Source organism: Balaenoptera ricei, chromosome 2 (genome assembly GCF_028023285.1).
Source record: "Balaenoptera ricei isolate mBalRic1 chromosome 2, mBalRic1.hap2, whole genome shotgun sequence".
NCBI lineage: Eukaryota > Metazoa > Chordata > Mammalia > Artiodactyla > Balaenopteridae > Balaenoptera > Balaenoptera ricei.
The window spans coordinates 121,043,618-121,066,350 of NC_082640.1; the positions used below are offsets into that span (position 1 = coordinate 121,043,618).

At 37.3% G+C, this 22,733-nt stretch overlaps 2 protein-coding genes across 6 annotated transcripts in view; one reads left to right on the forward strand and one right to left on the reverse strand.

Annotated features, from left to right (window-relative positions):
* Nucleotides 1-22,733, reverse strand: part of HECTD1 (HECT domain E3 ubiquitin protein ligase 1) — a 91,843-nt gene that overhangs the window by 54,109 nt on the left and 15,001 nt on the right. For all 5 annotated transcript variants that reach the window (XM_059914035.1, XM_059914034.1, XM_059914036.1 and 2 more), the window contains exons 3-10: nt 12,361-12,595; nt 8,556-8,783; nt 7,263-7,544; nt 6,896-7,166; nt 6,072-6,148; nt 5,888-5,986; nt 1,885-1,999; nt 1,103-1,277 (exon numbers count right to left, since the gene is read on the reverse strand). In XM_059914035.1, the coding sequence (XP_059770018.1) occupies nt 1,103-1,277; nt 1,885-1,999; nt 5,888-5,986; nt 6,072-6,148; nt 6,896-7,166; nt 7,263-7,544; nt 8,556-8,783; nt 12,361-12,595 (1,482 nt within the window). The remainder of the gene's footprint in view (nt 1-1,102; nt 1,278-1,884; nt 2,000-5,887; nt 5,987-6,071; nt 6,149-6,895; nt 7,167-7,262; nt 7,545-8,555; nt 8,784-12,360; nt 12,596-22,733) is intronic.
* Nucleotides 8,903-9,159, forward strand: LOC132360827 (translation machinery-associated protein 7-like; the record flags this gene model as incomplete). The annotated part of the gene is given in 2 exon segments (XM_059915907.1): nt 8,903-8,978; nt 8,981-9,159. Coding segments are annotated over 2 exon segments (255 nt in total), but the record flags the coding sequence as incomplete, so codon positions are not given.

The following is a 22,733-nucleotide window of genomic DNA, read 5'->3' on the forward strand; positions in this document are numbered from 1 at the left end:
ATCCCTGGTCCGGGAAGATCCCACATGCCGTGGAGCAACTAAGCCAATGTGCCACAACTACTGAGCCTGCGCTCTACAGCCTGAGAGCCACAAGTACTGAGCCTGCATGCCACAACTGCCGAGGCCCACGCGCCTAGACCCCATGTTCCACAACAAGAGAAGCCACCGTAATGAGAAGCCCGCGCACCGCAATGAAGAATAGCCCCCACTCACCGCAACTAGAGAAAGCCCGCACACAGCAACAAAGACCCAACGCAGCCAAAAATAAATAAATAAATAAATTTATAAAAAAAAAAAAAAACTAATTCGGCATAACGTGTAGGAACAGATTGTAGAGGGACAAGATAGAAGACGAGGAGAAAGACTACTTTAGAGGCAACTATAGTAGCCAAACTACAGACTATTGCACCTTAGACCAGAGTATTAGCAATAGATGGATAGAAATGGCAGACTTTGGACACACTATAGAGGGAGAGCCACCAGGACCTGCACCAGGATGAATTGACTCATACCTCCATGCCTTTGCACACACTGTTGCACACTGATCCTTCTAAATCCATCTGCCTAGAAAACTTCCAAGTATCCTTTAAACCCCAATTTAAATCTCATTTCTGCATAAAATCTCCAATTTGCCCAGCCAATTAGTTGTTAAACCATCTATACCCTTAGGGAATATATGTCTAATCTACTACTTAACCACTCTGTATTGTTACTCACTTCTTCCTCACCAGCTTGCAAGGGCACATAAACAGGGCCAAGTCTTAATTCTTTGGGAACTCCTCCAGTGGGCAGCTTACACTGACTCTATCAAAAAGGCCTCCATAAAGCTCAATAAATGTTTGTTGTACTTATAAAAATTCCTCTAGAATTGATATTCAGAGAGCTACAAAAACTGCGTTAGTCTAGTTTTCTTAATTTTCTAAACTCCTTCTCTTAAGTCAGATCATCAGAAGGAAAGATTTAACTCTCCAATCTAATTTTTATTCTTACCATACCTTTTCAATATTAAAATAAACCTCACATCCTTCTGGAAAAGTGAGATAAATAAAGGTATATAATTAGCGTATTTTAACTAGTAAATACAAATAGTATGGATAACTACCTTATAGAAGGCAGCATAGTCTGCTGAAATGTTTGTGCAAATACTGGCAGTAACCTTTTCAAGTATATGGGTGCCATTTCTGGATCTCCTTTCGGCTCATTACATTCTTCTTCATCTTTGTTTGTATCTTTCTTTTTCTTATCATCTCCTTTATTAACTGGACACATCCAATCACCTACAGACAAATATTGTTCAATAAAATACTTTTCTGGAAAATTTTTCTTTCAATGAAAAAATATTAAAATGTACTATAAAATCAACTATAATTACCCTAATTAACAACAGTCAAACAAATTAGGATGTTGTATCTATCAAAGGCGTTTGTAAAACTACTAAAGAACATTAGTACCTCCAAGAAGCTGAATCACAACTTAAGGAGATAATTTTGGATACTCCACTTGATTCCATAAAATATTTCACAGAGACTCTGCATTCATCTACTCTGTGAAAACTTAAAAATTTGGTCAAAGTACTTTGTCTATGCAATAAGCAACTATTCTTTATGACATTCCCACACTCCTTAAACTTGTGATTTGGCCTTTTTGGAATTATGCAGCCACAGTCTCAAAGAACACAGAATAGTACACTGTTAAATGTTTATCAAATATAAGTGTGTGTGTGTGTGTGTGTGTGTGTGTGTGTGTGTGTGTGTATGTAATTATTTGACTTCACAGAAATGATTTCTTTATATAATGTTAACATGTCTACAGAAAGCTACTTCTATGGAAGTGGAGCTGAAAAGTAATAGCAGATGGCTTAAAAGGAAAGATATTACCACTCACCTGGAGACTGAAGAATAGCTACTACTTCACTATGGCCCCTTTCCCGAGCTTTATCTAATGGAGTTTTCCCATCTTCATCTCTCAGATCTGGATTTGCACCATGCCGTAAGAGAGTCTAGAAAAGAAAAGCATTTAATGTGGATATAATAATTAACACCTTATTTCTTCAATAGCCAATTCTGCAACCTTTAGATTGCACTGACATACTTCAGACTGCAGACTTACAGAATTAATCAAGCAGGTACCAATTCAAATCTCTGCCTTTGCATACAACACCTTAAAAGTGGTTTATTTATATCTTGAAAAAACTTATAGATTAATGTCACTTGCTTATTTATTAACATCTCAAATTAAGTACATTCACATCTGAACCTGTCATCTTCTCCATCAAACTGCTCCAGTCAATTTCCTTACTTTAACAGAGGTACTAATATTCAGTTTGCGGTGTGATAATCATCTTCATCATTTCGTGTATACTGCCAATTACCAAGTTAAATTGATTCTTCTAGAATGAACTACCAAATTTAGGTCTTAAATACTAATTCGCACTATTCACCATTTTTTTTTTTCTTTTGGCCACACCGCGTGGCATGTGGGATCTTAGTTCCCCAACCAGGGATCAAACCTGCGCTCCCTGCAATGGAAGCCTGGAGTCTTAACCACTGGACTGCCAGGGAAATTCACCAATTTTTAATGGACACTGGACTCTCTCCCCAGCAGACTGTAAGCTCTTTTGAACAGAGAACACATCTCACATTTTTCCTATCAGCCTCAGAGCTGCAGCTTTTTGAACTTTGTTATAACACAATATATCTGACAAATAAGTGAGTACACACATTCATCAGAAAAGTATGCAGTACTGGCTAAAAATTCCGAACTGTTGAAGTTTGAATCAGAATAACTCAGTATTTCATCAAATCTAGGATGCCACAGATACTTATAATCTGATATTATAATCTGATATTATAATCTGACAGAGATTATAATTAAGTACTACTAAGAAAGAAAAAACAATGCCAATTAATTTTGCAACAATGTTTTCCTATTGCTTGGATATTTTTTTTAACTTATTGAAAGAACTTTTATAAACTTAGATTTTTTTTTCATGTATTACTTGGACAAACATAAATTTAAAAAATAAATGAAATATAATAAGGGCTTCCCTGGTGGCGCAGTGGTTGAGGGTCTGCCTGCCAATGCAGGGGACACGGGTTCGAGCCCTGGTCTGAGAGGATCCCACATGCCGTGGAGCAACTAGGCCCGTGCGCCACAACTACTGAGCCTGCGCGTCTGGAGCCTGTGCTCCGCAACAAGAGAGGCCGCGACAGTGAGAGGCCTGCGCACCGTGATGAAGAGTGGCCCCCGCTTGCCGCAACTAGAGAAAGCCCTCGCACAGAAACAAAGACCCAACACAGCCAAAAATAAATAAATAAATAAATAAATTTTTTTAAAAAGGTTTTTTTTTTTTTAAAAAAAGAAAGAAATATAATAAGATATTTCTGTAACTTCACATTCTGAGTACAATTGTTCATAATTTCTTTTTGATCCGAAGTCACCGATATTTGTGTTTCTACACACAATGCTGTCATCTGTGCCATAAAGAGTTTAGTGACACAGCATTACTGAGCATGCTCTTCTATCAGAAAGGATTTTTCACTCAAGTTACTAAAATCCATTTCACAATTTGTATCGAATTGACAGGTAATAACAACTATGCTGAAATTTCTATCTGGCCAATAGCAATTATAAGACTTTCCTAGTTAAAAGATGTTAAAATGTGTATGGGGGGGTGGGTAATATCTTAGAATCAATTAAAAAACAGAAGAACCTGTGAAGAACGATAAAACATGTTAAATGCTTAAGACCCTGGCTGGCACAAAATAAGTGCTTGGTGAGCACTATTATATCATTATTAGTAATGGCAGCTATAGCTCATTGCAGGCTGATGTATAATCAAGATAGGTTAAGGTTAGATACAATTCATTTGGCTCCTTCTCCCACTCAGTTACCCATAACTGCAAAACAGTAAGGGTTCGAAAAAAAAAATTGGCTTAATAAAAATTTTTACCACCCTTAGGAGCATCATTCTCTAAAAATTAACCAATTCAAACTGACAGAATTCGAGCTTGAAGAGACCATCTAGAAAGCTAAGTTGTTAACAAAAATCTTCTTACAGTGTAAAGACAATACTAGCAATACTGTGACAATAGTAGCAGCTACCATTTAAACATCTACATACAATGTGCCAGCTACTATACTAAGTGCTTTTCATGTATTTTTTCCTAATTATCACAATAAGCATGCTAGCAGGGACCTCCCTGGTGGTCCAATGGTTTAGACTCTGTGCTTCCACTGCAGGGGACACAGCTTCATTCCCTGTGGGAACTAAGATCCCAAATGCTGCGCAGCGCAGTCAACAATAAATAAATAAATGAATAAATAAATAAATAAATAAATAAATAAAATACTAGGAGTGTATATACATTTTATTAATAAAACTATAAGTCACACTTAAGAAACTGGTCCAAGGCCAGACAGCCTTTTTTGTTAATGAGTTGAGACTTGAATCAGGTGTGCCTGACTTCTTAGCAAATATATTATGACAAATTCCTTCACAATATGAAGATTCTTGAGACCTAGATCATACATTTGGTTCAACCCTTATCATTTGACCTTTCTGGACCTCAATTTCTCCTAACTGTACAAAAAAAAAATCTACAGTAAGGATGTATGGAGATTCCTCAAAAATTAAAAATAGAACTACCAGGGACTTCCTTGGTGGTCCAGTGGTTACGAATCTGCCTTCCAATGCAGGGGACGCGGGTTTGATCCCTGGTTGGGGAACTAAGACCCCACATGAGTGGGACAACTAAGCCCATGTGCCGCAACTACTGAGCCCGCATGCTGCAGTACAGAGCCCATGCGTTCTGGAGCCCACACTCCACACTAGAAAGAATCTGCACCCCGTGGTGAAAGACCCTACATGCCACAACTAAGACCCGATGCAGCCAAATAAATAAATATTTAAAAAAAAAAAAAGAAAAAAAAGAACTACCATATGACCCAGCAATTCCACTCCTGGATATTTATCCAAAGAAAATGAAAACACTAATTGGAAAAGATATGTGTACTCCTATGCTCATTGCAGCATTATTTACAACAGCCAAGATATGAAAGCAACCTAAATGCCCAACGATAGAGGAATGGAAAAAGAACATGTGGTGTATATATATACACAATGAAATATTACTCAGCCATAAAAGAGAATGAAATCTTGCCATTTGCGACAACACGCATGGACCTAGAGGGTATAATGCTAAATGAAGTAAGTTGATCAGAGAAAGACAAATACTGTATGATTTCATTTATATAAAGAATCTAAAAGACAAAACAAAGGAACAAACATAACAAAACAGAAATAGGAAAAAGAAAAAGAACTCTCCAAAGTCCTTTGCTAATCTAAGAGTCAAAGATATTATGTTCTTCGGCAAATAAAATATTTGCTATATTGATAAATAGAAATAAGAGAAACATGTATAAAGTTATTCATTACCAAGAGTAAGAAATCGGGAAAAAAACAAGTTTTCAGCAATAGATGACTGGTTGGATAAATCTGCAGTACATTCACACATGGTAAGTATACAGATGTACAAAAACTCTCTATATACTAATAGGGAGAAGTCTCATTGTGTATTATTAAATGAAAAATGTGTATTATTAGATGAAAAAAGCAAAGTATAAATCAGTGTATATGCTACATTTTGTATTAGGAGAAAATAACCATACATATTTATTCTTGCTTGCATCTGTATTAAGAAACAATGAAAAGATAAACAAAAAAAAACAATCAAAAACGCTTACCTGTAGTGGGGATAGGGAAATGGAGCAAATGGAGATAGCATGGAAGCACGGCTTATCAGAATAAAAGTTTTCATTTCATTCTAATTTCAGAAACATGTAAATGTTAAATATTAAATCAATAATTTAAAAACCTGGATTTTACCTTTGCTACTTGAGGTCTTCCAAAACATGCAGCATAATGTAATGATGATGACCTCTGACCTCTATTAACATCAGCACCTCTTTCACAAAGAAATTCTACCTGTAAAATGATGGAGAATCATAAAGTTGCCTTATTAATATTGCTATCTTTGATTTAAAACATTAGCTTTTATTTATTAGCTTACCATTTCCTGAGTTCCAAAAGCAGAGGCCCAGTTTAATAGAGTCTGACCTACATCATCCATAAAATTTACTTCAAAGGCTGGAAATTTGAAGGAAAAAAATAAATCTTTTTAAAAGTCAACAAATAATAATGAACTTTTCTAAAGTGGGAACCATTTAAAGACTGTTATTAATAATCACTAAATACACAGCCAATTTTAAACATTCAGGTCAACTATAAAGTAGTAAATAATCAGCAAATGTAAATTCTGCTAAGAAAAAGTATTCTAAAATTTTTATTAAAAATAAACATAAAATAAGAAACAAAAAAACAAACATACAATAAAACTCAAGAGTATTAGTTGCCTCACGCCGTAACTGAGGAAAAGAAACTAAACCACATCTATAATCAAAAGAAAACAAAAGTCTGATGACACAGAAGCATTTTTCACCAACTTATATTTGCTGATCACCTCATGAAGCAGTCTAAAAAAAATTTACTATATATAATGATAATTCACTTGTGTCAGTTTCCATTAATCTTGAGAAAACAACAGCCCTAAATTCAGTCTCCACTTAACCTTAGAATTGGTATGATCTCCTAGCAATAGACAGGTTAATTTCATTTACTTATTCAACAAGCATTTACTCAGATCTTACCATGCACCAGGCTGATAATTTATATACATGGGGAGAGGAGAGGATATAGAATACGTTGGCCATTCTATTTTCTGGCACAACTGCTAAAAATTAAAAAAAAAAAATTAAAAATCTAGAAACTAGAAGTTGCCTATATAATTCCTTATCTCACAGTTTTCTTTTTATATTTTAAAAAATATTTTCCAACCTCCTGTGTCAATTGCATCTATGAGTGCATCGGTATCTTTACTTCGAATACAGTCTATAAGCTGCCGATGTGAGCGCTCCCCAGAACTATCCAATCTCCGGAGTCCTGGGATTCTGCCTGTGGATCCAGCACTAGACTTTGGCAAAGCCTTTCGTCCTTCAAATAATAGCACCAAGAGAAGGTCAACCAAACGCATGGTATCAAGGACACATCTTTCATCACCCTGCAATGCACTTTCAATTGAATCTGGAAGCTCTGACCTCAGGAGATCCTAAAAAGAGAATGGGAGAAAAAAAGTTTTAGCATACTTGCACTACACCAAAATACTTCTTCTGAAAGATTAAATAAGATTCAAAAACACTCTTACGTGCGTTACTACTGGAGAGCCTCTGCAAAGTGTTGAGAGCAGACTTACAATTGTTGACACCTGGTTACTCAATTTGGAATCTGCAGCTGTGGAAGGCGCTCCTGTGGTGCTGCGACCTGGTTTGCAAGCTGATGATGGCCCTGATACAGTACCACCAGCAGCAGCCATTCTAGACAATAGCTCCTCAGTTAATCCGTGCTTGGCTAATGGAGCTGGGTCAACACCACGACGGGTAAATCGGTCAGCTAGTGATGCAAAACATCGCAGAGCTCCATCTGAAACCTAATGATGTAAAGAATATACATATGGGTAAAATTCATCTAAAAATGACCAGTATTGTTTATTTCAATACTGAGACTATTAAGAAAGGCAATTGTAGCAAAGCATACAATCTGTCTAGGTTTGAATCCTGGCTCCACATTCTGATAACTGTATAACCTAAAAATGTTACTTAACTGTTCAAGGCGTCAGGTTCCCTTACCTGTAAAATGGGAATAGTAACAGTACTTATAATTCATTGTCTGAGCTCAAATGAAATGATATATGTAAAGAACCTAGAGGAACAGTAAAAGCTCGACAAATATTTACTATTATTATGTACAACTTTGCCAAGATAATCGATGGACAGCAACTGAAAATAATTAACATCTAAATGGTAAAAAAGCATTAAAAGTCAAGTTTTATTTTCTAAAGATGCTAATATAACAAAAGTTTACACATATAAAATTTTAAATACTGTTATTTTACTTCAATGAAAACTACCCTTTTAAGCCAACAAAACTGTGCTGAGCCAACAAATTACACTGGGTATAAGTGCAGCTTTAAAAATTATATACTTCTAAAATGTTTAAATTTTAAGAATAAACACATACTACTTTTATAATTTAAAACGTATCATTGCCAAAACAAAAAGAGATTACCATAGAGATATAAGATGAGAGAAAGAGAAGATGAAATTATCTCTAGCTCATCAAGCAAAAAATTCATATTGCACTAAGGTTGAACCTTAAACAACACAGGTTTGAACTGCATGGGCCCACTTACATGTGGATTTTTTTCCCCACTAAATTCACACTACAGAACTACACGATCAACAGTTGGTTGAATCCACAGCTGCAGAACCCCAGATAGGGACGGCCGACTGTAAAGTTATGTGCAGATTTCCAACCGTGCGGAGGGTCGGCACCCCTAACCCCCACCCTGTTCAAGAGTCCACTGGATATCATGGTTATAACTAGTGGACGCTATAAAATCACATTTTGAAAACAAAGTACACAAGAGCGATGTAGTTACCTGATGATCTTCATGTTTTAATAAACTAGACAGAGATTCTACACAAATTTCTAAAGAAGAATCTTGAGGTTCCATTTTGCCACAGAGTCTTGATACCACAGCCATGGCAGAGTGCAAGGTATCTTTATGAACCAGGTGTCCACTGTCACGAATGAAGGTAAGCACACAATTCAAACCACCAGCCTCGAAGACTGCTCCTGACTCACGAGTGCATATCAGTTCTAACACCTACAACAGTAAAACAAAATTCACAAAAGAATACTGTAAGTCCAATTTTAATTTTCTAGAATGACAGAAAACATAATACACCCTCCAAATTGGTTAGGAGCCACATTTTAAAAAGGGCAGGGTCTGAGAAAGGGGGCACAGAAGCTGTGTCCGGCTGTGAAGATGGCAAGAAGTAGTCCCTGAAGCAGCCCAGAAGGTGGCCAAGGAAGATAAGGCATTCAAGCAGAAACAGAAAGAGCTGCAGAAGAAACTCAAGGAGCTAAAAGCAAAGGCCATGGGGAAGGGCCCCCTGGCCACAGGTGGAATTAAGAAATCTGGCAAAAAACTGTTCCTTGTGCCTGAGGCAATGGTGATCCTTAATTCCATTCTCATTTAAACATCTGGATTCCCTGCTACCTACAGCTAGAATGAAGTGTTGACTTGGAGCCTGTTGTACCTTTAAGAATAAACTTTTCAGGACTTCCCTGGTGGCGCGGTGGTTAAGACTCCGCACTCCCAATGCAGGGGGCCCGGGTTCGATCCCTGGTCAGGGAACTAGATCCCACATGCATGCTGCAACTAAGAGTTCACATGCCACAACTAAGGAGCCAGTGAGCCACAATTAAGCAGCCCGCCTGCTGAAACTAAGACCTGGCTCAACCAAATAAAAATAAATAAATAAATATTAAAAAACAAAAAAAAGAATAAACTTTTGTTAAAAAAAAAGTGAAGCAAAACAGAAGAAATTAATTTTAACATATTTTATTTAGCCCAATATATCCAAAGTGTCATTATTTCAACATGTAATCAATATAAAAATTATTGGTATCTTTTATGTAATAAGTCTTCAAAATCCCATGTATATTTTATACTTATAACACACCTTAATTTGGGGTAGCCACATCTGAAGTGTTCAGTAGTCACATATAGCTACCATATTGGACAGCACAGGTTTAGGCGGTGAAACCTGCATGGCAAGCTAAGAACTACAAGTAATTTAGCAAAAGTTTATAAAGGTCCTAGACATTAAAAAATTCAATAAACGCCAGCTATTACATTATTCATCATCCTCACACTTACTCTATGAATATTAAGACATTAAAAATCACTTTTATTTTCTAAATTATATTGATGTTTAATGCATTCAGGTACAACTAAAGAGTTAACAGGGTCCACAGGTCTTACAGGCATACCAGAAATTTAGACTTTATTCTGTAAGCAAGAAAAATGTTTTAAGCGGGAAATAATATGATCAGATTTCCAGTTAACATCTGTGGGAAGCAGGGTACAGGGAGAGTGTAGAGGCAAATGCAAAAATTCAATCATTAATATTCATGAAAGGATGAGGGCTTAACTAAGGCAATAACAGCAGGGACAAACAAGAGGAAATAAACCAGAAAAGCACTTGATCATTAATTACACGTGTGGAGTGGAAAAAAGGAAATAAAAGATAAAGCACAGGTTTCTTTTTTTTTTTTTTTTTTTTTTTTTAAATTTATTTATTTAAATTAATTAATTAATTTTATTTATGGCTGTGCTGGGTCTTCGTTTCTGTGCGAGGGCTTTCTCTAGTTGCGGCAAGTGGGGGCCACTCTTCATCGCGGTGCGCGGGCCTCTCATTATCGCGGCCTCTCTTGTTGCGGAGCACAGGCTCCAGACGCGCAGGCTCAGTAGTTGTGGCTCACGGGCCTAGTTGCTCCGTGGCATGTGGGATCTTCCCAGACCAGGGCTCGAACCCGTGTCCCCTGCATTGGCAGGCAGATTCTCAACCACTGCGCCACCAGGGAAGCCCCAAAGCACAGGTTTCTGTCTTAAGCGACTGGCTACAAGTTGATGTCACTTATCAAGAGAGGAGTTTATCTGTAATCAAAGACAATGAATTCAAACATCCAGTTGAATATGTCCAACAGGCCTTTGAATATGGAGTCTAGAACTCAAGAGAGAGGTCAGTTCTAGAGATAAAGATGTGAAGGGCATATATTTATATATGAATGGTATTGATGCTCACAGATGAAATTGTCTAGGCAAAGTTTATACAGATTTAAGAAGCTAAAAACAGGACCTTAGGAAATACTACCATTGAAGAATGAATTAAATAAGAATAATCTGCAAAGGAAACAGAGAAAGGGAGAGCAGGGTGTTAACAGACAAGAAAGAGTTTGAAAATATAGGTCAGTGAATAAATGCAATGGCGTAAAACCCCAGTCCTGGAAGAAAAATGAAGTGATGTGATCAAGAGAATAAGAGGGGGAAAAGCTCTGAACAGAAAAACGAATACCTCTTCCTCTGAGGCCATAGACAGAAATAAATCTATAAACACAGAGGCAGAAAGTCAAGATATTAACACGTACAAAAACAACTCTCAAAGCATGGGGAAGACATTTCCAGTGGTCCTTGAAGTTATAACTTTTTTTATAATAATACTATAACAGTTAATTGTCTTTTTCTTTCCTATTCTCTCAGGAACGTAAGGCAGCATTTTCTAAAAGTTATATGAAGTGTGATATAGCAACAGGCTGAATGCAGAAGCAGATATTAGGACCCAGCTGTCTTCTATTAAACCACACATTTCAAACGAGACTTAACAATGTTACTCTTCTCACTAATTTTCTCTTTGTTCAGGATATAGTGATTTTCATTAAAAATGTAATGTATGTTAACACATAATGAGTTTGTTATTTTATGATAAATGAATAAATATTTTTAAATTCTCAGTTTTAATATCTTATATGGTAAATATAAATAGAACCTTCATAAACAAAGGCTCTTTGCGGGTCCTCAATAATTTAAGACTTGTAAAGGGATCCTGAGACAGAAAGTTTGAAAATTGCTGACCTAGAGCAGCAAGAATCATAAAAAGAATGAAACAGGAATCAAAAAAGAGAATCACATAAAATCTAAATGTGTTCACCAAGTACTTCCAATAAACTACTCACCAGTACTGATGCTTTTAGAGTAACATAAAGTTTATAATTAGTCCCATCAGGAATAAAACAAAACCGCTAACTCTAACAGGAGTATAGCAAAACAATTAAATTCATGGGCCCTAGAACCAGACTTCCTGATCTTCAAATTCCTAATCTTTGAATCTTGGCTCTCTGCCACTAACTACTTGCATCATCCCAAGCAAGTTACTTAATCTTGGTATGCTTAAATTTTTTTCACCTATAAAACAGAAGTGATGATATTAGTGGCACCTACCTCATACAGAGTTGTCATGAAGATTAAATGAGAGTTAATATATGTAAGTGTTTAAAATAATGCCTAGCCCTGGTGGTCAGTGTTAGTTGTCATGGTTCCTGTTGTTACTGCATGCATACAAAATCATTTTGGATAAGAACAGAAATAACCTATCTCAAAGTGTTAGTGGCTACCAGAAACCAAAGAGCACTGAGGCAACACACAAAAGCATTATCAGTGACCTACAATTTTCCTTCAAAGATAAGATTTCTTTTCCCAAGCCATATGGGATCTCCTTTGGTACATAAGGACTGTGACTTCCATTGTTTTCAACCACGGAAAGAATTTTTTTTTTTCAAAATATATTTTTTACTCTCTAAGTGATCTTCAAATGGGCCAATAAATAATTAAGACTTACCTTTACACATTGTTCAGCTAAGTCTCTGCTTGTCCTGTTGTTAAGTTCGACTACAACCAAACGATTGCAAAGTGCTTTTATAGCTCCATCTACCCCAACAATCCTTCGAGTGCATTCTGCAGATACGTCCAGGTAGTATGTTATGGCACGGGCTGTCACCTCTAGCACATTGTCTGGAGCACTTTCGTCAAGAAAAATTTTGCAGAGGGCTGGTAAGAAAGTGCGAGGAGGACATCTGTAGTGAAAGAAATCATATTTCACCTAGGATTACTAAATTCTTAACATCAAAAAGTCACCAAAGTAACAGATAATAAAAACTATATCATAATACATCATGCTCAATACTGCTTCTGCATATATATTAGGTAATATTTCTCATATTGCTTTTGCTTCCATAATAATACTCACAGGCTAATTTCATCATTGCTGAAAATATAAAGTTGTAAACAGTTTAAAGTAGCAGAATTAACATGAAACCATGTTCAAAAAAAATTCCTATTCAATACTCAGCTCAAACATCAACCCTGTAAAACCTTCCCTAACCTCCCCAAATAGTCAGGTGGTACTTTCATGTTCCTAAAGCCTCATAAAAACAGTTCCCACACTGTTTAATGTATCATTTTATTTCCTTATTTACATTAAGAGTTCCTGAATGCCAGGGACATTGTTCAATTCATGTTGTATGGGAACAAATGCTGATTTGGGGTTTAACAGACCAGAGTAATACATAGAACAACAGCTATGTAGCATTTCTGGTCCTGATTTGTAAAGCAAAGATAGTATCTAAACAATATCTACTTTATATGGATGTTATGAAGATTAAATGAAATTATATACATTAAACACTTAGCTCAGTACCTTGGCACCATATTAAACTAATTAACGTTAGCTCCCCTTCCCTCCTATGAATAGCTAATACCTGCTATATAAACCTGCATGACAGTTTTATCAAAAGAACATTTTGCATTTTTTAATCAATATTTTATCAACACTTAAATTATAAAAGACCATAATTTAATTTAGTAGAGATCTCAGTTACATGCCTTCAAATACTTTAACTTATCTGCACAGACTAAACTTTAAATGAGCTACAGATAACACAAAAGGCACTATAGTCATCCCTCGGTGTTCAAGGAGGAAAGATTTCAGGGCCCCCTGTGGATAGCAAAATCTGTGGATGTTCAAGTTCCTTATATTAAATGGTACAGATACAGAGGATATGTGGAGGGATACAGAAGGGCTTGCTGGACTCTCAACGTTTCGGTGGAATTATTTTTCCTCCAATTTTTAGTGTGCACATATCTTTAGTAGCTTTTAAAAAATATCTGTCATGTATGAACGTCAAAGTAACTCTTACCTTTATTATCTGCTTGAATGATGTTCACTTAAGGGGTCCAGCAGCAGGAATATTATCAAAGATTTTAGAAGACCTCTTGCATTCAGTGACTGACCAGTCACTGATTAAACACAAGTGGTTTTTATTAGCCAGCATCACTGGCAACCTAGGTCACATAGTCACTAATAATTTTTCTGAGGAGGAAATGCTTTAAGATTAGGTTATGGAGATAGTTTGATAGTTCTCAGGTAAGATCAGAAGACTGACTAGCATATCAGAATCTTAAAGTATTTTTGCTGCTCTCTACATTGGCATATGTAGTAAACCAAAGAGACAAGATTGTAAAAGTGTTAATACTACTGAGGAACAACACACTCTTTAAAATAATGTTTTTTGCCTTAGAAAACAGTAGCTTTTGAAAAAAGAATAAAATTTTTAAGTTGGGGCTTCCCTGGTGGCGCAGTGGTTGAGAATCTGCCTGCCAGTGCAGGGGACACGGGTGCGAGCCCTGGTCTGGGAAGATCCCGCATGCCGCGGAGCAACTAGGCCCGTGAGCCACAACTACTGAGCCTGCGCGTCTGGAGCCTGAGCTCCGCAACGGGAGAGGCCGCGACAGTGAGAGGCCCGCGCACCGCGATGAAGAGTGGCCCACGCTTGCCACAGCTAGGGGAAGCCCTCGCACAGAAACGAAGACCCAACACAGCCATAAATAAATAAATTAAAAAAAAAAAAAAAAAAATTTTTAAGTTGACAGTCCTCACATGAAATGACAAGAATGGATCTACCATATGATTTATATTAAAAATAAGAAAATATCCATCTATCTTACACAGTACAAAAACTGGACATCAAAACACAAAATTTAAGAGAAATGTTCAGTATAACTATCTATAATTCATGGGGAAATGTGGTATCTGCTTATTTGGGGAATAACTATGATCCCTGCTGTGTTCCCTAAAATGTGACAAATCTCCTGAACAAGTATGGCTCAGGGGCCAATTAAAAAAAAAAACCACACAGAAAGTTCTAAACATAGGTTCTCAGCTGTTAACTGTGATCAATTTTATTTCTAAGAGAAAAACAAAAATATCCTGCATACATATTTTAAAAGAGCTTATTTTATGTCAGGTATAATGAAAACCTGCTTTGTGAACTTTTTAAAGGTATGGTACAAAACATCTGTTGTAACTTTTGGCTATTAGACAGGAAAAAATTTTTGTTTTTCTAGCTCTTGAGTTACTTTTTAAACCATGAGAAGGTATTTTAGGCATATTCACTAATTTTTCAATTTAGAACCAAAGCAATTTACAAACATCTCAACAATACAAATTAACTATAAATTGAGCAAAAAAAGTAGAGAAAAACATGTCAATAGTAATTAATGAATTCTGAAAAGTACAGAATAATTGAAAGAACTATAGTTATATTACTTGAAAGTTCATATTGCAACTAAAACAAATTACTAACAAGTGTTGTTGCTTAACATACTCTTCTGGATAACCTGCTTTAAGACAGTCACTGTGATATAAACATTTATAAGACCTTAAAACTGTCTTTTCACTTGTTGGTTAGTAACAATTTCCTAGAATCATTTCCAAAGAAACCCTGTGTTGATAGATACTTCAACTGGGCCTTTAAATCCAACTTGAGCTTCATGGCTATTCAGGAAGCACTTGCCTATCTTCTAGGAACAAGACCCTCGCGTTCCTTGCCCTTCGTCCTGGGCTACAACCACAGCCACAACTTTCCCAGGTCTGTATCCATGTCAACAGAGATTAACTAAAAAACTAATTTACATAATCAAGAAAACTCATTATAAATCTGTGATCACCAATATTAAATAAACACAATGCCCAGTAATTCTGCTACATTTCTTCCAGTGTCTGCAACGAGTATCTCACACCTTTTCTTCAATTTTCTCTTGGCTTAGTTACTCCCTTAGTTTTCCATTCTAGCCTCAGTCCTAAACTCCCTTCTCTTCTCTAGCTCATCTCATCTATTCCCTTTGTTCATACACCATAGCTATAAATCTCACCCACTTACCACGAAAACTCCCAAAATGTTATCTCTACCCCAGACCAACTAAATCACTATCACTATCTCCATTTAGAATTATCACAGGCATCGTAAAGTGAGCATATTCAAAACAAATGTGCCTCCACCTCCAAACCACTGCCTTTGTAAATATCACAACCATCCAGAAACCCAGAAATCTGAGAATCATCCTCAGTTTCCCCCCACATTTTCCTCACATTACACATCCAATCCATTAGTTAAATCCCGCCAATTTTCCCTCTAAAATATATCGTAAATCTGTCCACTTCTCTCCACATCTTCTTTTACAAATGTAATCTAAGCTAACTTCAAACTCTTGTCTGAACTACTGAAATAGCCACTTAGACATCCACATAAGAGACAGGTTTAGCACTAGTGTTGAGGAAAGTATTTCTAGAGGGAGAAGGAGATCAGTCTGGACTAAGGTGTAAGAGCATGAGCAACATAAAGAGGGCATCTATGCAGGGGAACGCCTCAGTGATGGGCAACTGACACAGACAAGGGAAGTGATCAAATCAATAAATATACTGAGGATAATGGGAGCCAAATATCTTACTGGACTGGAGTTGGAAACATAGAAAAGAGAAAACTAGAATGAACCCAGAGGTGTTAGACTGGAACTGGGGGTATTGGTATGAACTCATGGTTTTCTACAGACTGATAGAAAGATAAAGACACATAAAGATGCTAATGTGTGTGCTGACCCCTCTGCCTAAAATGCTTTTCCAACTCTTCCCATGGCCGGTTCTTTGCCATCCTTCTGTCAGCCTAAATGTTACCTCCTCAGCTTCAGGCTTACCTTTCCTAACTACTCAAAACAGGACTCCTGTTTTTTGTCTTAATTTACTTTGACAATTTATATTTATATTTCATTTTTTGTTGTCCACTGTAACTCTCTCCTAAAAATCTGTAAGCTCCTCAGGAACAGAGATGTATTTCACACAGCACCCAACAGGGTTCTCTGCATATGGGAAGATACTCAAGTTTTATTTGTTGAATGAATGATACCAAGAAAAAATAAGAACTTTTTTGCTTATGGAAAGAGAAACCAAACAAAAAAGAATTCCATCAGCTCCCCAACTGATCTGCCTCTCCACCCCCATGCCCAACCCCTCACTACTATGTCTCCACCCCTCCACACACATGCCTTCATCCTAGCCCAACCCCCATCAGGTCTCCTTCCCCTGCCCCACACCTTCCCACAACACAAAAAAGTGAATCCACTTTTATCTCTCATTTCCCATAGAAAGCAAAACACCAAATCTAGACTCTAGTCTAAACTGCTCTCTTGAAGCCCAGAATTACAGACCCAACTGCCTCCTTTACTCACCTGTCATACCTAGAGATGTTTCAGGAACCATCAAACACAACCTGCCAAAACTAAACAAAGTTTCCCTACCAAAAACCATACTATTTATTCTCTAACCTGCCATCCAACCAGTCACTCAAGTAAAAATCATAAAATTCTTCCAAACTCCTGTTTCTAAAATACAAAAATCAACACCTAATCTTGATGGTTCTACCTCCTAAATCTGTTTAATATCTTAATTGAATTCCAACTAGAATCTCTCACTAGACTTTCCAGATCCTCGTGGCCTTGAACAGGTCCCCTCTGCAAGAAACATTTATCCCCTTCTTCTCTGTTTCACTTGTATTCCTTTTTCAAGGAAACTTTTAAAATTAAATTTAAAAAATGTTAGGAACACTCAGGTCAGAGAGTACCTCCTCTAGGAAGCCTGCCTTAGACAAACCTCACCACGCATTCTCAGTTATGTTCCTCTTGGGTGGTTTCAGAACATTCAGTGAAACCCATCTATCAGAAGCATCTGTCAAACTATATTTTCCCATTTATCTGTCTCATCCATGAAAACATGAGCTACCTGATAGCAAGGTCTGTACCTTATCTATCTCTGTTCTCCTACAACCAAGTCCAGTACTTGTTATCTAGTGGACACTCAAATATTTGATAAATGAATACATGAAAATAATCCCAGTTTCAAAAAATTCAGTTTAATAGAGAGAAATATAATTTAAGTAAGTAAAAATAAATATAACAAGTGCTGTAATAAAAACCTGAAAGAAGCAGTTTCATTAAAAGTTTGGGGGGGGGGTAGTTTAATATCCAAAATATATAAACAGCTCATACAACTCAACATCCAAATAAAAACCAACCTGATTGGGACTTCCCTGGTGGCACAGTGGTTAAGAATCCGCCTGCTAATGCAGGGGACATGGATTCGACCCTGGTCGGGGAAGATCCCACATGCCTCGGAGCAACTAAGCCCGAGTGCCACAACTAATGACGCCTGCATGCTGCAACTACTGAAGACTGCACACCTAGAGCACATGCTCCACAGCAAGAGAAGCCCCCGCTCGCCGCAACTAGAGAAAGCCCACGGGCAGCAATGAAGACCCAACGCAGCCAAAAATAATTAAATAAAAAATTTTAAAAAAACAAAAAAACCCAACCTGATTAAAAATATGGGCAGAAGACATGAACAGACATTTTTCCAAAGAGGGCATGTAGATGGTCAACAAGCACATGACAAGATGCTCAACATCATTAATCACCAGAGAAATGCTAATCAACCACAATGAGATATCACCTCACACCTGTCAGAATGGCTATCATCAAAAAGAACACAAATAACAAATGTTGGTGAGGATGTGGAGAAAAGGGGACACTTGAACATTGTTGGTAGGAATGTAAATTGGTGCAGTCACTGTGGAAAACAGTATAAAGGTTTCTCAGAAATCTAAAGATAGAACTACCATGTAACCCAGCAATTTCCACACCTGGCTGGGTATACATGCAAAACAAAAACAAAAAAAGTAATTTGAAAAGATACATGTGCCCCAATGTTCACAGCAGCATTATTTACAACTGCCAAGATATGGAAGCAACTGGAGTGTCCATCAACAGAAAAAAGGATAAAGAACATGTAATACACACACACACACACACACACACACACACACACAATGGAATACTACTCACCATAAAAAAAGAATGAAATTTTGCCATTTGCAATAAAATGGATGGACTTGCAGGGTATTATGCTAAGTGAAATAAGCCAGAGAAACACAAATACTGTATTATACCACTTATACGTGGGATCTAAAAAATAAAACAAACTAGTAAATCTAACAAAAAAGAAAGAGACTCACAGATATAGAGAACAAATTAGTAGTTACCAGTTGGGAGAAGGAAGGGGAAAGGGGCAAGATAGGGATAGGGGATTAAGAGGTACAAACTACAATGTGTAACATAAATAAGCTACAAGGCTATATATTGTACAGCACAGGGAACATAGCCAATATTTTACAGTAACTATAAATTGAGTATAACCTTTAAAATTGTGAATCCCTATGTTGTACACTGATAAATTATGTAATATTGCATATCAACTATACTTCAATTAAAAAAAAAAAGGTCTGAGAGGGAAAGCTCAGCTCAGGGGATTTGGGGAAAGAAAGACCTCACAAAAAAAGGAAAAAGTTTGAGTTAAATCAAGGTATTCTCTGCCTTGAAGAGTTACTGTAAGAACTTGGTATAAAGTATATAAAATATAGTGTTTAGCACATAAAAGATGCTCCATAAACCATAGGGTAGAAGTTTACCAAGCAGACAAGCTCCTGTCTTCTAAGTAAGGAGAATAGTATATGCAAAGGATGGAGGCTTGAAGAATTATATACTGTGGCAGATTGTATTTTCCAATGATATCCACATTATTTCCCATCCCACATATCCATAAATTCTTTTTTACAAGGTGACTTTGATACTCTTTCTACTGAGAGGGTCTATGTTCCCAGGCAGGTTTATGATTACAGTGAAAGTTATCACTTTGTGACTTCGAACACTAAGTCAATTCTACTGGATTCTCTTAGGACTCTTGCTCTTAGAACACAACCACCATGCTGTAAGGAAGCCCAATCAGCCACACTGCAAGGCCAGGAGATGTTCTAACAAATGCAACTAAAAGCCAGTATTCAAGTGCATGTGAGAGAACAAGTCATCAGATGATTCCAGTGCCTGGTCATCAAGCTTTTGTTATTTACAAGTAGGATCATACTACAAATACCATCCTATAACTTGCTCATTTCTTTAATCAATATGTTGTGACCACCTTCCCACATTAATATGACTAGGTCTAGTTCAATCTTTCTAATGTCTACATAATAGTCAATATAATGAATAGCCATACACTGTTAACCATTTAGATGGTTTCCAGGTTTTTTACTACTTGAAGCAGTCCTGCAGTGAACAATATTGGAAGTATATCTTTGCACACCTGTACCAGTATTTATGAAGGAAAGATTCTGAGTATTTCTTTAATTAATTAATTTATTTATTTTAATTTAATTTAATTTTTTTGGCTGCATTGGGTCTTCATTGCTGTGTGCGGGCTTTCTCTAGTTGCAGCGAGCGGGGGCTACTCTTTGTTGCGGTGCACGGGCTCTCCATTGTGGTGGCTTCTCTTTGTTGCGGAGCATAGGCTCTAGGCACGCGGGCTTCAGTAGTTGTGGCACGTGGGCTCAATAGTTGTGGCTCGCGGGCTCTAGAGCACAAGCTCAGTAGTTGTGGCGCACAGGCTTAGTTGCTCTGCAGCATGCGGGATCTTCCCGGACCAGGGCTTGAACCCATGTCCCCTGCATTGGCAGGTGAATTCTTAACCACTGCGCCACCAGGGAAGTCCCTTCAGAGGTATTTCTGTGAGTACATTTTTTGGTTTGACAGATATTATCAAACTGACTTCTAAAGAGGCTATACCACTGTATACTCCCATCAGAAGCATTTTAGAGTACCTATTACCCCACTCATAGGCCACTAAAAATGATATTACCTTTACATTTGTGCTAAATTGATAAATATTAAAAAAAACTTTATTTCATAAAATTTGGCTGGCTGTGACAGAATTTAATAAACTTTAAAAATGAAACACAGAATATTCAAACCTCCACCAAGAAAACAAAAATAATCTAAAGATGTATACATATACATATACACAGACAAATACTTCAGGATATACAAAATCTCTAATTAGAACAGCAAAAGTCATAAATAAGCCCCCCCCAAAATTCAACACTCACATTTTATTTCTGTATTTCCAATACAGACTTTATTTCTGTATGAACATGTACTTAAGGCAGATACAAAATAAATAAATAAATTAAACTACCAAACTGGGTATATATTAACATTATTTTAAAATTTCCATTCCGGGGGACTTCCCTGGTGTAACAGTGGTTGAGAGTCTGCCTGCCAATGCAGGGGACACATGTTTGAGCCCTGGTCCAGGAAGATCCCACACGCTGCAGAGCAGATAAGCCCATGCACCACAACTACTGAGCCTGCGCTCAGAGCCTGCAAGCCACAACTACTGAAGCCCGCGCGCCTAGAGCCCATGCTCCACAACAAGAGAAGCCACTGCAATGAGAAGCCCGTGCACTACAACGAAGAGTAGCCCCCACTCGCCGCAACTAGAGAAAGCTCGCATGCAGCAACGAAGACCCAACGCAGCCAAAAATAAATAAAATAAATAAATTTATAAAATTTCCATTCTGATTTCTCTTAAAAGATAAAAATCAGGGGCTTCCCTGGTGGTGCAGTGGTTAAGAACCCTCCTGCCAATGCAGGGGACATGGGTTCGAGCCCTAGTCCGGGAAGATCCCACATGCCGCAGAGCAACTAAGCCCGTGCGCCACAACTACTGAGCCTGGGCTCTAGAGCCCATGAGCCACAACCACTGAAGCCCGCACACCTAGAGCCCGTGCTCCGCAACAAGAGAAGCCACCGCCATGAGAAGCCCACACACCAAAACGAAGAGCAGCCCCCGCTCGACGCAACTAAAGAAAGCCCACGTGCAGCAATGAAGACCCAACGCAGCCAAAAATAAATACATACATACATACATACATAAATTTATTTAAAAAAATCAAAATTCACTAACCTACTCATTCATTCCTCCAGGGAATAAAAACTTGTAACATTATCTTCAATTAGATTCTCCTGCAATCAACTGTAAAGTTCAAAACAATCAAAAACCACAAGGTCCACTACCAATAGCAGTTCCACTTTGAAATTACTCATGAGAAGGTAATTATATATGAACATATTTTGTCAGACTTCTAAAAACAATTAAATATTAATTCAAGCAGATAAGGAAACTTTGGTTTCCTCTTACATGTAATTTTGAAGTCAGCAGTTCAAAAAAACATACCATCAGGCAAAAATGTGTGTACAAAGATGCTCATTGTTGCATAACCTATATATCTAATAACAAGGGTATAATTAAGCATATGACACATCCGTATGGCAGATTACGCAGGTTTTTTAAAGCTGTTTACTAAGAACTAATGATACAAATACATAAAGAAAAGGGGGACTTCCCTGGTGGTGCAGTAGTTAAGAATCGCCTGCCAATGCTGGGGACACAGGTTTGAGCCCTGGTCCGGGAAGATTCCACATGCCGCGGAGCAACTAAGCCCATGTGCCACAACTACTAAGCCCGCATGCCACAACTACTGAAGCCCACACGCCTAGAGCCCGTGCTCTGCAACAAGAGAAGCCACTGCAATGAGAAGCCCGTGCACCACAGCGAATAGTAGTCCTGCTTGCCACAACTAGAGAAAGCCCACACACAGCAACGAAGACCCAACACAGCCGAAAATAAATAAATAAATTAATTAATTAATTAAAGAAAGAAAAAGGGAAAAATATATCCATTATGGTGGTTATCATATAAAACTATGCAAAGAAACTAGAGCAAAAAGTTAAAATGGCTTATTTCTAGATGGTGCAATTATAATTTTCATTCTCCAGATTTCTGACTTTTCTAAATTTCTGAAACAAACCTATTTCATAACTCCCAAAAATAAACTTAAAATCTGTTAACCGAAGTAAGCTAGACAACAGCAGATGGATTGGGGAAGGAAGTCAAAACGTAATGACCCATGATGGAAGTGAGTTTCAAGGGCTTTT